At 42.5% G+C, this 14,078-nt stretch overlaps 3 protein-coding genes across 3 annotated transcripts in view; 2 read left to right on the plus strand and 1 right to left on the minus strand.

Annotated features, from left to right (window-relative positions):
- LOC134189903 (uncharacterized protein y4mH-like) overlaps positions 1–631 on the plus strand; it is a 2,824-nt gene extending 2,193 nt beyond the window's left edge. The window contains exon 6 of the mRNA XM_062658298.1: positions 135–631. Coding sequence (XP_062514282.1) covers positions 135–418 — 284 coding nt within the window. The 3' untranslated portion in view covers positions 419–631. The remainder of the gene's footprint in view (positions 1–134) is intronic.
- A 1,066-nt stretch (positions 632–1,697) lies between these two features.
- LOC134190045 (uncharacterized) lies at positions 1,698–3,060 on the plus strand. The gene is made up of 7 exons (XM_062658458.1): positions 1,698–1,862; positions 1,921–2,014; positions 2,097–2,224; positions 2,289–2,376; positions 2,447–2,568; positions 2,644–2,770; positions 2,830–3,060. The coding sequence occupies exons 1-7, from the start codon at positions 1,711–1,713 to the stop codon at positions 2,911–2,913; spliced, it is 795 nt and encodes a 264-aa protein (XP_062514442.1). The 5' UTR covers positions 1,698–1,710; the 3' UTR covers positions 2,914–3,060.
- Positions 3,061–12,295: 9,235 nt separating this feature from the next.
- LOC134190060 (sequestosome-1-like) lies at positions 12,296–13,875 on the minus strand. Its single transcript, XM_062658477.1, has 3 exons — positions 13,516–13,875; positions 13,359–13,454; positions 12,296–13,294 (listed from the first exon to the last, which is right to left on the minus strand). The coding sequence occupies exons 1-3, from the start codon at positions 13,700–13,702 to the stop codon at positions 12,561–12,563; spliced, it is 1,017 nt and encodes a 338-aa protein (XP_062514461.1). The 5' UTR covers positions 13,703–13,875; the 3' UTR covers positions 12,296–12,560.
- Between the last annotated feature and the right edge of the window lie 203 nt (positions 13,876–14,078).

Consider the following 14,078-nt stretch of genomic DNA (forward strand, 5'->3'; position numbering starts at 1 on the left):
CGTGAGAATTATGCATGTACATACCCGGTGACATGATTGTAAATGCTGATTCATGCTTTCTATATATCTATATAGCTATATATCTATATATCTATATATCTATGTCTATATCTATATATCTATATATTCCCAAGGAATGCGACTTCTCTCTCAGCACTCCAATGTCGCTGTCAAACTATCAGGAATGGCTATGTTGGATCGTCTCTGGAATGCCGAGAGCATCAAACCATTCTTGTTGCACAGCATTGAAATGTTTGGAGCTGAAAAGTGCATGTTTGCTAGCAACTTTCCGGTAGACAAAGTCAACGCTGATTATGCTACACTAGTTGGTGCCGTAAAACAGACCATTGGTCATCTGTCGGCTCGTGATCAATCTTGCATCCTAGCCACTACAGCTGAACGAATTTATAAACTGTAGCTAATTTGTCAGATTTCTGATTGTGTGACTCGATATTTTAGAGTTTTTCAATTATTTGTCATTCTATGTGCATGCATGCTCTTTTCGGTGACAATGCTACATTTTTACCTATGTAGAGATGTCGCGTGTAGCGTCAGCGACTAACTATATATTTCTTTATACAGCTGTTTTGTGTATAACAATGGCGAATGCTCTGATTAATATCTAGACATATATATATAGGGCGCGCTCACACTGAAAACACATGCAGTGTTTGCGTCTTGCGTCTTGCGTTTGAGTCTTACTGCATCCAAACTGTATTCATGCACTTAATTAATTAATTATTTCGTACGTCTGCGCCCGTTTAGTAATTTTAAACCTTGCATCTATGCATTTATCGAAATCGATTATTGATATAGTTAGGCATGTCAGCAATTTCTTCTTTTGTTCTTTGCCGTGGGTACCTCAATTTTGATCATATCTTCTTGTCTTGCTAATTTACGTAGGATGCTTCAAATAGCAGAAGGATTACATGCATCTAAGAACTCTTTATAATTGTGACTCTTTTGTACGAACGCCACCATACCCGTTTAGTAAAATATTATCATGGGGTGGCAATTACAACATTATAATAGAAAAAATAGGCATAGTAACTATGCCTATTTTTTCTATTATAATGTTATTAATGACTTTGGCCAATATGGCGGTTCCTTTAAGCTGTAATTTTGTGAGGGAGTTTTTGTCGCTTTTAGCAGCATTTGAGTATAGTTTAATTGGGGGTGGGGTGTTGGCTTCTTTAGGAATGGTTTTAGGAGCCGCATATTCTCTTTATTTGTATAATTAATTAATTAATTGTTTATTTTTTTATAGAGCTAGCGTATCCAGTTACTGGAAACAATAAAAATTTTGAAAGAGAAAGAGACACGTTGAATTGCCACATCCTATACTAAAACAGTTGACTGCTAATCTGCTGGAGTGGCTATATACACATGCATATGTGAGGTAATCATTTGTAGAATTAAATAATCAGCAGCATTGATCCGCTAACGTACGGAAATATAGTCAATGGTGCTCTAGTGGTGCATGTTCCTGTAAAGTCTTGAGATATCTAGTCCGTCCGCAAACGGATTCTGTAGATCTAGACAATTAATTATTGCACGACATAATTGCCATGGATTACAATGTCAAAAGATTGAAAGAAATCGTTTGTGATGCCTAGCTATAGCTAGACATGTGCCTGTAGATTTGAAGCAAACGTCACGTTTAAATCAACAAACCACGCCCATCATCATTTCACGTGACTTCAGCTCGTGATGGCATTGGCGTCGATCTTCATTGCTTTTCTATTTGCCGCATTAATCTCAACGGGCAAAACCCAAACGGGTAGTTGTCGGAAAACAGTGGATTGCATCTGCACGTACGACGACGATTGGAGGATAGACCTCACTCCAATCGCACAATCCCAGTGAGTCGAAATCTTCAATCCGTAGAGTTATTACTAGCTCGTCTTGCAAAATTTGCAGGTTTGGTCCAGCACCGGGTCCGACTTACGACTATTACTACAGCTACTGGCCTTGCTACGACGGTAGCGTTGAGAACGTCGCCTGCAACGCAGCGGTAGAAATAACAATTCGTTCATCTCTAGACACGTCTTATACTTTCAGAAAATTCTCTACAATTCTGTGATGTTTCTTTGCAGGTTATTCAAGCCGATGACCTGTCCTATCCAACTTGGTGCTATTCTTGTGGCACGGCAGCTACCAACGACTTTGGTACCGATTCAAATGGGAACGTTTATATTCAATACAATGGAGGTGACGATGGCAGGTAGACACTCTTATTTTCTGTAGCTTCCTATGGTATGGGCTTCGAGTCTCTAAATGCGTTGTAGAAGCAGTAAAGTCGTTCTGCAATGTTCCCCGAACGATGAAGGCACTCTCAACGCTCTCGGCGAACAAGTGCCCGAAAGCAAAGAATACGTGAGTTTCACAGTACCAAAGCGAGATTACTAGATTGTCTCCATTTTGATTACTTGATTAATATTGACAGGATTTTACGTTTTCGTCAAAGTACGCATGCCCCCTTTCGCCTGGTGCACCGCCTCCCGATAAACCAAACGGCAGCAGCAGCGTCAGCGTCAGCGTGAGTCCTGGGACGATAATGTGTATCATGTATGATCATAGCACGTTATCTACTGTCTATTGTAAATCGATCATCTCGAAAATAATTTTTATTTTTTGAATTAGTTTTATTATCGTTCTCACCGTCTACTTTGTTGGTGGCGTCCTTCTTATGAAATTTTACAAAGGAGCCGAAGGACGTGAACTGGTTCCCAATTATCACCTCTGGGCTGCAATTCCTGGCCTAATTAAGGTTACTTGTTATGACATCCTATAGACTGTATAGTTCAGTGTGTTGCGGATATGTTGTAGGACGGTGTCAAGTTTTTCATCGGTTTGTTTCCATGTGGGGGAAACGTGACCGTTTCGTCTGCCGGCAAATACGAAAATTTGTGAATGAACAAGAAGACCTAAAAATAGTTGACATCAGCTAGTCGTACTAGCTAAACGGTTCACGTTTCGAAAAAAGCTATTAGTGTACACGGTCGCCTGAGCATGTTTGTACGCAGTCGCTGTTTTAATTAAATACAAAAGTTGTAGATGTTTCAGTTTCATGTACGTATACGTATTAACTAATTAATGCACTACGTTCTGCAAGCATAGTAACGTAAGTAGACTAAATATTTTGAAAGTGCGAGATGCAAAAATAAAATTCTAAATTAGATCTCCGCTTTCGCACGTGAGTCTAGGAATCAAGTCTATATCCACTCTCTTAGACACATCCGGGAACAGCCTGTCTATGGAAGTCGTAAGCCTTCGCCCCATCAGTAGTTGCGCTGGTGCCACTCCAGTGGTTGTATGCGGGGTGGTACGATAGTCGAGTAAAATTTTTGCCAACTCGGTCTGTACAGACCCCGACGATTGCTTCCGCATGCCAGTTTTACTGCCCTCTCTGCAAGGCCATTAGAGGCGGGATGATAGGATGCCGTCCGCATATGCCTAGTACACCGCTGCCCTCCATAAATCCTTCAAACTCATGTGACACAAAACAAGGTCCATTGTCAGACACTAATGCATCCGGCAACCCACGAGTGACGAAAGAGTCACTCGGTTGCTCTATTATGATGGCCGATGTACAAGAATTGCCGGTGTTGTGAATGTCCATCCATTTGGTGCGAGCATCCACAATGACAAAAAGTATGCTCCCATAAACGGCCCTGCATAGTCGACATGCAATCTATTCCATGGCTTTTCTGGCTATTTCCATGCACACAGTGGAGCTAATGTCGGTGCTCTCACTTGCTGCTGACGTGTAAGACACTTCCAAACAGTTCCTCTATTTCAGAGCGAATCAATCCCTGACCGACAAAAATTGGTTCTTGCGATCCTTTTCATTCTTGAACAGCCTGGGTGCTCATTATGCAGTTGTATGAGCACTGCCTGCCTTCCTTTCTCGGGCACTAACACGCGGACACCCCACAGAACACAACCATCTTGCACCAACAATTCATTTGCCTTACATTTGTACGGCTTCATCGCGTCTGCAAATCGCCTAGTAAGTTAGCGGGTCATCCTTGCAGCACGTATTTCAACACTCTCGCTAGTACAGAATCTTCACATGTCCACCGTTTGATTTCGTCTACGGATACAGGACTTTCGAGAACTTCCAACCAATGCAAGAGATTAACAACTTCGGGTGGTAGCGACTCCTCTAAAACGTCTGGCTGTCCTCATAATGGCAATCTGCTCAATCCATCGGCGTTACCATTTATGATTCCTGGTTTATGCCTGAAAGTGTAATGGTAGGCAGATAACTTGATGGCCCATCTTTAAATCCTCCCTGACGCCATTTCGAACACTCCAGTTGTTTCATTAATTAGACAGGGTCAAAAGTGGTCTATGATCTGAGACTAATGTAAAATGTCTTCCATAGATGTATTCATGAAAACGTGTAACTCCAAACACTACAGCTAAACTTTCCCGTTCTATCTGGGCGTATTTTTGTTCTGAAGTCGTCGACGTCCTCCAAGCGAATGCTATGGGACGTTCGCTGCCATCCCCTTCCTGGTAAGACAATACCGCCTCAATACCTACCGTGGACGCATCACAAGCCAGGATCAGAGGCATTCGTGCATCGTCATGAATTAAAAGTTTTTGAGAAGTCAATAATCTTTTAGATTCCTTGAATGCCGTTCCTGTTCTTTTCCCCAGTGCCACTTCACTCCCTTCTCAGTAATTTGTACAGTGGTGCTAATACACTTAAAATATTGTGAAGGAACTTGCTGCAATAGTTTAGTAACTCAAGAAAAGCCTTGAGTTATTTCACAGATGTTGGTGCGGGAGCTTCCTGGATAGCTCTACTTTGTCTTCATTCAGATGAGTGCCTTCTGCATCGATGGAACCATAAACTGGCATTTCGTTCTCTTGAGTCGCAGCCCTGCCGAGGACAACCTCTGGAGGACTTTCTCTAACCGCTGTAAATGCTGATCCTGACACTTCACAGTCACTAGAATATCGTCAAGATATACTCACACCCATATCTTGCAACAAATTCTCCATTGTGCGTTGAAATATGGCGGGAGCCGCAGACACACCAAAAGGTAATCGATTATATTGAAATAACCCCTTGTGGGTGTTCGTAGTGACGAAGGGTTTTGACTGCTCGTCCAGTGCCAGCTGTTGGTACGCTTGTGACATGTCAAGTTTACTAAAAATCTTTGCTCTACCCAATCGTGCAAGAAGGTCGTTTACCCAGGGCAGGGAATAGCTATCAGGTTTGGCTACTTGATTGACTGCTATTTTATAATCTCCGCAAACTCTAATAGAGCCGTCTGCCTTCAGAATTGGGACTATTGGTGCCGCCCATTCAGAGTGTCGTACAGGTTCGACAATTCCAGCGTCAACCAATTTACAAAGAGCTTCTTTCACTTGTTCTCTGATTGCGTGTGGTACGTTTCTTGCACGATTGAAACGGAGAGTTGCATGGGCGTCTACGTGGATCTTGACTTCCATACGCTTAAAGTCCTAATTCATCTCTAAATACCTCCTCATACTGCTCCAGGACTATCCGGCTCCTCTCTATCCAGTCGCAAACTAATGGAATGCCTGCCAGGTCATTTACAGTTCACTCAGCCAGTCACGCTTACACAAACTAAGGCCACTTCCTTTCACGACTTTCTGGCCCGAGGGGTACTTGCCTTGACAATGATCCTTCCCAGCAAAGGAATTCTTTCCCCGTATAGGTCTTCAGGACAATGGCTGTATTACGCAATGCAGGGCGCTGCTTTTTTCACAGCTGCCTATAAGCAGCTTTACTAATCAGTGACACTGATGAACCAGTGTCAATTTCCATGTCAATCTTTTCCCCTTCTATTATCACTGGAGTGAACCAGGGCTTCTGGTTTGACACCTAAGAATTTACTATAGCTCCTCTTTACTCACTCTGTGAGTCATGTAGTGATGATACTGTTGTGATTGTTCATCATCCTCAGGTAATTCCCATTTCTGTTCCACTACAGCTGCTCGCTGTTCTTGCTTGCCACCCTTTACTTTGGCCTTGCATGCTCTAAGTATGTACCCCATCCTTTTGCACCCGTGACTAGTTGCCGACTTAAAACGGCAGCTTGATGGAACATGGCCTTTTAGCATGGAACGTGGCATCGATGACAGCTTGACAGAGTGGGTTTCTGGCTGTTTTTACATTTTGTACGACCACTGGTGGTGTCTTAGGCTTGACATCTACACTTGCGCTAGCACTCAACTGTTCAGCAGTTTTAGCTGCCAACTCCATCGCTTGAGCCACCTCGTACGCTTTCTGGCAGATCTCTTTTTGACAGCAACCGTCTCTGAATCCTCTCATCTTGAACCCCTACGACCAGTCTATCTCGCAGCAAATTACTCAACGAATTCCCAAACTCACAATATTCGGCCAGCCTACGTAATATTCCGCTACGTAATATGCCACTGACTGGCGGCTTCTGCTGTTGAATTTGAAACGTTGCATCGTAGTAGAAGGCTTTGGGTGGAAATGGACCTTCAACGTGGCACAGATGTCTGCAAAAGGCTTTTCTCCTGGCTTGTCTGATGTAACAAGCTTCTCGACAGTGTATACGTACGAGCTCCCACGCTACTCAAAAATGGCGCTCTTTCTGGCGGCATCTTCTATCTCGTTAGCCACAAAGAATTGCTGCATCCGTTCGGCGTACTGCCGCCAGTTGTCTTCGACTTTATCGAATTCTGCCCAGCGCCCAAATGTTGCCATCCTCGTCGCCAGAGTAATGTCTCATGGTTCGCTATTGAAAGATCTACTACCAGGACTAAACCCCGGATGACCAGCACCTGGATACTACAACGACTGTTCTAAAATGTTCTTGAAAGCTCGAGGAAACGGTATCCAAGAGATTCAAAAACTAGTGGTAACATTGGCTTCATGACTGGCATCTTTTTCAAATTCTGCTGCTTCTGCTGCTGCACCAGAACGAATCGTTGCTTTCAATATAGAAAGGCTGTAATTACAGAGTTATGGATTGTAACATCGAAATATCCAGGTCGAACATCCATAAAATCTGAATGATATACGTCTCCTGGGCTGCTTGAATAGTAACCTGGACAGTTCTGTTCTTTTTGACTTGCTTGGTTTCAACAAGAAAAGCTTGAAATATTACTTCACAAAGAGTATTGGGACGGTAAACACGTAGCGGACCTCTAGGGCAGCTGATTAGGCGGTCACCAAACGGATCAATTGTAGCGCCACAACAGCATAAAACCAAAATGATTGAAGAAGAAACATCAGAATGCCGAACCATGTCCGAATCGCAATTACGAATAAATGCGGAGGAATGGTGAGGCCTAGATTGGGGCTAGGTAATGTCCATAACCAAGTCCCGCGTGGTTCGACGAAATTGTGTTCAGACGAGCTTTGTCTCTTAAACTCCCATTTTCCATTAAGGAGTTGAAAGCATTGCAATGTATCTGTTTCTGAATATTCTGCTGAGAAGCTGTGTTGAAATCCAAAGTGTGCATTGCAGGCAATTTCTTTCCAAGAATACACTGTACGCTTCATTTTTGCCTTAAACTTGAAAATCATGACAAAATACCTCTTCAGCAGATTCGGTGTTTGAATTGCCTGCGTTTCTTAAGAGACTCTGAATCAACTTTTGGGTGGTATTGCAACATCCTATGAAAGCAGCCGCTGATGAGTTTAGTGCTTCTCTGAGATCAAGACGTTTGTGCGAACTGCTAGTGTCGCCTGGAGCCACGAGGAATCTGGAATAGATGAGCGAGTGATTAGTTCTAGAGATTGTCTCAAACCTCTGTCAAAACAAGAAATTTCACTGTCTGTCACACCAGGTGTTACAGTCCGCAAAAGGTAATTGACCTTACAAACGCTCAAACAATTGCGCAAAAGGTGTAATTCAACATGGGGTCGTCTATGTCGTTGAGGTGTAATTGAATATCAAGGGCTTTGTCTATCCGCTTAGCGACCGCATTTTGAAAGAAAATGTCTGACCCATGGACTTGGGAAGCGAGCAATTTCAATCCGTCAGTAAGCCTATGAATTTCAGTAGGAAATTGAGGGAACGTATTATCCCCTAATGGCTAATAAATCTCGCATTTATCCAGATTGATGTGAAGACCAAATCGAGGATCTTTTGCTAAAAACAATTTTAATAAAGAAGAGATGCAATCTGATCACTAACAAATGTGCCATCATCCGGGTACCACAGTTGCAGATCTATGCCAGGAACATTGCTGATGTCGTCCAGAAACTCTAGTAATACCATGGGAAATAGCATTGGACCTAGTAGGTCTCCTTGTTGAGCGCCAGCAGTTGATAGGATGCGATGTTTGCCGAACCGAAGTTCTCCTAATGAACTATAGCACCACTGCACCCATGCAAAAACTTCTGGAAATTCTTCACGTAATCAAGAGAGAAATTTTCCACAGTGACATTCGTTGAATGCATTCCGCATATCAACTTTTTAAACAGCATAGATTTTCTCTCGAGCTATTGGTAGTGATGTAAGACTTCAGAGTGTGAATAGCAGCCTCCAATCCACCACTTACACCTGCTCCAACTTGACCATAAGGTAAGAATACTTCTTGTAAACGAGGTTTGGCTGCTGCTGTACAGCAGATCCGACTGACTAAACGTCTAATCACTTCTTCAATTGCAATCGAACGTATGCCTCCAGATTTCTTATTCAAGGCAGTCAATGGTGCACCTGACAACCATGGAGAAATGCTTACATCCACTTTCCCTGATAGTAACAGCGAAATGCAACGTGTGAGATTATCTAAACATGCCTGTGCATCTGGTGTACATGACCCTTTGATGGCATCCAAAGGTGCTGTGCTCGCAACTGAGAAAAGCCTGGGCTGAATTCTGCCGGAAATGCTTCCAATGCAGATAGAACGGCTTGACCATCCACAACGAGTGGGGTGGAATTTCATTAGACCTGTCTAGTAAGGAGTGATGTGGGTGACGATTCTCTATAACTCCGAAAGAGCGATCGGATCATCTCGAGAAGCGCATCCCACGGATCCCAGTGGTGCATGTAGCACAGTTTTTGGAAACGTGGAGATGAACAAATCCCCACAAACCATCCTGACATGCATGCTGTAATTCTTTAGCAAGAACCTGAGCCAACAGAGGTCTTACAGATCTTGGTATATGAAGAACAGTTTGTACAGATCGACAGAGTTGAAATTTCGTTCATAGTAACCTAAGAGCAATGTGGTACATCATCTGTTGGTCTTGAAAGAGAATACGCTGCTGCAATCCCTTCTTGCACTGTGTTTACACCAGATTTTCTCGCACTGTGTTACACCAGAATCTGGTGTAAACACAGTGTGAGAAGAAATTGCAGCTGCGTCTAGCAGATATATCCGAAATATTCCATTTTCCATTAATAATAGGATCATACATTACTTCTTCAACTTCATCAACTTGTTGCATGACTACTGCTAAATTGTTGATTGAAGAGGTGTCTTGGTGTAAACATTCTTTTGATAACCCTTCCTGTAACCATGCATGAAAAGATAAGTGTGGTTCTATCATCTTACCACAACAACGTGAATGACCTGTACCCATAGAACGCCAACACCATTCAAACCGTCTGGAATATGCAAAGCCGCAGTTGCAACACAAACGACGTTCATTTCTAGTAAGGAAATCCATGCACGTCTGGAAAAATCCGGATGGTGATATGACTTGCATTGATGTGCTGCCCCAATGCACCGTTGTTTCTCGACAACAAAGAGAACACGTGGTGCAAGTATCACTTTCTTCACTCATTTATATCTTCTATTGGTAAAGGGCCCAAAGGGCCCCAACGGCCTTGATCAACTGCCGGACACTGGCTTGCTTACTAAGATCAAGAAGATACACTTCTAATTTATCAAACTTCTTCAAAATCAGTTCTAAAGATGAACAGGAAAAAGCGTTCACTTTAGCGTAATATCCGGGATATATATATAGAGAGAGAGAGAGAGAGAGAGAGATAGAGAGAGAGAGAGAGAGAGAGAGAGAGAGAGAGAGATATGTATATTTAGATATAGATTCTAGTATACACATATTTCTCCTTCTCTTGAGCTTTTAGACATCCAGACCGTCGCTTGCACTAACAGCTCTAGCAACAGAATGATCGACTCAATCCAGTCTCTAGAAACCAACGTTGACGATTATTCGATTGCTCTCAGTTTAGATGGCAGCCATTCTCGGTGATGAAACGAAACCGCGAGGACAGTGGAAATGTGTATGTGTGTGTGTGTGTGTGTGTGTGTGTGTGTGTGTGTGTGTGTGTGTGTGTGTGTGTGTGTGTGTGTGTGTGTGTGTGTGTGCCACTACGACATTAGATAACTACAAGATTGATCTAGGGTAATTTTTATTGTCAGTGTGTATACATTTACAATTAACTGTGCATGCGTACTGTATATATAATGTGTTGTGTTCTGTTGTGGTGTGCTGTGCTGTACTGTGGTGTGGTGTGTAGCGTTATTTATAGTAGCTATAGAGCTGATACAAACATTAATTAATCACAGGACATCACAGGTTTTACTAATATGTGATGAAAATTCAACTGTTTATTGCTGACGGCGGTTACTTTCAGACTTTAGATTTGTGCGTCAGATATGTGTTGTGCATGGTTTTGCTTACGTCTCTATTTTGAATATTATAACAATTTTCCCTGCTAGCAATTCAATTTGGTATCCAAGTACTGTTGCCTGTCGCTAGCACTTATTCAGAATCTGATCTAAATCTCGGCATTGGAAGCGTTAACTAATTCTTGTCATTCTGTAGGTTGCGACAGTTTGCATTCAATGAAATTCTTGCACTAAACGACTGTCTAGATTTTTGCCTACGTAGTGTAAGGTGCTCTGTTCATGAAGATACGACGAGAGGCTTCAGGAAAAGAGATCATTCCTAGCTGCGAGTTTTGGTTGACATTGCCAGGCCTTGTTCAAGTTTGTTTTCTAGCATAATATTTTGATAATTAAGTTAGCTGAACGCTAGACTGTAATAGATATTGTTGTATGTAGGATGGAGTACCATTGAGCCTTGTAGAAAGTCACGTCAGGCTGGAATACGATTCAATCCAGGTTTTAGCTTTTACGTGTACTAAAACAGCTAATGCATGTGATGCGCGTCGTGCAGAGTTAGATTGTACTGTACTGTACTGGTTTGGAAGGCGAACTAACAGATAATACTGAGGTGGGGCCTGCATCTCATTAGTGGATTAACATTTTAAAATAGACAATTGACTAAAGATAATTACAAGAGCCGCTCTTGAATTCAATTTACTGTACAGTATACGATGTCAGTTATCCGAACGCCAGTTATTCGAAAGCGTCAGTTATCCAAAATATTCAGAGATGAACAGGGAGGGTGGGGTCCCGAAGTGTTCAGTTACTGTGACATCGATCCTACTGCAGGTCCTACTTAGGCATGTTTACTATGTTGTTTATCAGGTTGTTTTTGTTGTTCTCTTTACCATCATATATAGCAAAGAGATTTCGAAGTCATGGAAAACTTGTATCCTCTCTAGTATCTATGCATGTCATTACATTCATAGTTACTTATTTCAACTTAATTTTTATATTATGATATCTGTTTTAGTCTAGACATAATAAAAACAAGTCACAACTCATAAAAAGCAGAGAGTATTGCAGCATATGCAGTCTGTAGAAATCATTGTTCATTGATCCTGGACTTTACTAAAAGAGTGCAGTACAAGTACTAGTACATATATTGGCATATAGTTAGAACATTTACAACAAAGATTGTTAATCTTGAAGTATGTTTGACAAATTGGGTCGTTGTTAGACAGCATGTAGAGTATACGTTGCGTTGTCATACTTGTATTTAATAATAAATTTCATTAATTAAGTCAGCGTTATCTAGATGCAGAAACCGTTCTTAGTAAACGAGCTGTTAGAATTCTAGCAAAGCCGTGCATGATTTCAAGTGATAGTAAGGTTTGATTGTCCAAGCTTACCTTGTATATTAAAAAGGACCCATTTTAAATGTGTACAGTTGCGGGATGTCTTGTTCAAACAACACTTTCTGCTAACCGTTGCTAGAGGCACGCTCTGCTATGTCAGGTACTCTATACTAGGCTACAGAGTTGAAGCCAATACATAGCAACACAATGCAGCTTTTTGCTTGTTGTAAAGTGTATGCTCAGTATTGCTGCTTTCAGCATTTTCAACTGCGCTTGGTAATGATTGATTACTTTAGTATCAACTTTAATAGTTGTTTACAAACTATTCTTATCTCAAAATTTAAGATTTCTAGCTGCAAGTCATTAATTAAAGATATTGCTACCATAGAGGTTAATTAACTGTTTGTACCACACACATATATTTCAATCTCAAGGCTGTTATAACCACATCCCATTACAACATAAAACATGTATACGCATGTGGCTGGTAAGCAACCACCAGCAAAAACAGCAATGCAAATGAGTAGTCAGTAAGTGGCCACTCACAAACAGCAGAAGCAGCAACATTAGCAATGACACCTTCAATCAGTCCAATCGAACACACAAACATATGCACTACAGCCTGTGAGCAAGAAGTCCGTCGTAGTCAAATAGCCACCATCATTTCTTACGTGACTGTGGCTGGATGGCATCCAGGACCCGACCGATATCACCACCTTTTGCATGAAGCAGTTGTGTCAGCCACCCTCCATCATCATCAAACCCCATTTCCTTCAGCTGAGCTAAAACACGCTCGTAAGGGTGAGACGAAGAAACCCCGGTGACAGCAGCCACAGCATTTGTGGCAGCAGCGTGAAACTCCTGGGCTTGAGCTGCAGCAGCATAGGCAGCATCACTCTCCTCTTGTGTTGTCTCCACTGTTTCATCAGACTGAACGGTAGCTTCTTGATCACTGTCGGATTCATATGATGGATCTTCTTTCTGCTTGACACTCGTATCTTCACCACTGACTTCAACATCAACTTGCACACCCAAAGGCTCCAAAGCAGCAGCTACGGCCTTCCCAAGATTCTTCAGCTGATGACGATAACCCTTCCTTCGAGGGGTATCCTTACAACATTGGCTCTCTGTTTCGCCTGTAGCCGAGTGATCACGCTTAGTATGACACTGCCGTTCTTGACAATCACGGCGACGGTGTTGACGTCGCTCTTCTCGGCGAGAGATGCAGTGACCCCAACGAGGTGGATTACATCCTGGTGGATGAAAAAACAAACCACCATTGCCATGAAATCCACCCCACGGATGTTGAGGTTGACGCCACCAATCACTCTGTTGCTGCTGCCTCTGCTGAGGATGACCGCACTGACTGTCATAGGCAGACTTAGATTCATCCCCTAATTCAATTATTTGTTTTAATATTAACTAGCGCAAGCATCAAAGAAATACATATGCACTCACGGTGAACGTGAACCTTGAATATATCTCCATTCATGCTTCCGAGAGCTTCAACGAGTTCCTCGTCACTTGAAAAAGTAACGAAGTCGCCATCGGCATCTACAGCCATTCAGTTGTCATGTGACTTGACTATACCGCATCACTGTACTGTGTACTGTACCTTGCCAGAATGTAGCCACCTTGTTGGCCTGTACGCCACGAGCTGTCAAGACGCTCGCAAGCTTCTGCGTGAGGTATGCGTAGCTCGAACTCACGTCTGTATCAATACTGAATCGCCGAACCTCCGAAGGCTCGGGGTTATCGCGACGAAAATCGTCGTAGAAAAAAACTTTGACGGTCAGAGACATCGTCCTCTTCGCTTGAAGCAAGAAAGTCTGTAGCTGTCACTAGCAAATCAAATCCAAAGCCTGGAAAGCTTAGCCTATCTCCAGCAAGTGGCAAAGCAGCTGTAGCCACCAGCTCTTATAGCCAGCAGTAAAGCTGAGTCACGGAATGACTCGGCTGGTTTCGGATTTCGCAACGCGAAATGAATCATGCTTATGTAACGCGCGTCAGACCTCGAGTGCACTTGCGCAACTTACTGTTTGACTAATTGAAATCAATGAAATGTAACATTTTGTGTTTGAATACTGTAATACATTTACTGTACAATACAGAGAACCTTAATTTAGATTCGTGCAGGTGAATGATAAAATATGCGCGTAACGATCTGGATCCCAAACA

The sequence above is a fragment of the Corticium candelabrum genome, chromosome 14 (genome assembly GCF_963422355.1).
Source record: "Corticium candelabrum chromosome 14, ooCorCand1.1, whole genome shotgun sequence".
Classification (NCBI taxonomy): Eukaryota; Metazoa; Porifera; class Homoscleromorpha; order Homosclerophorida; family Plakinidae; genus Corticium; species Corticium candelabrum.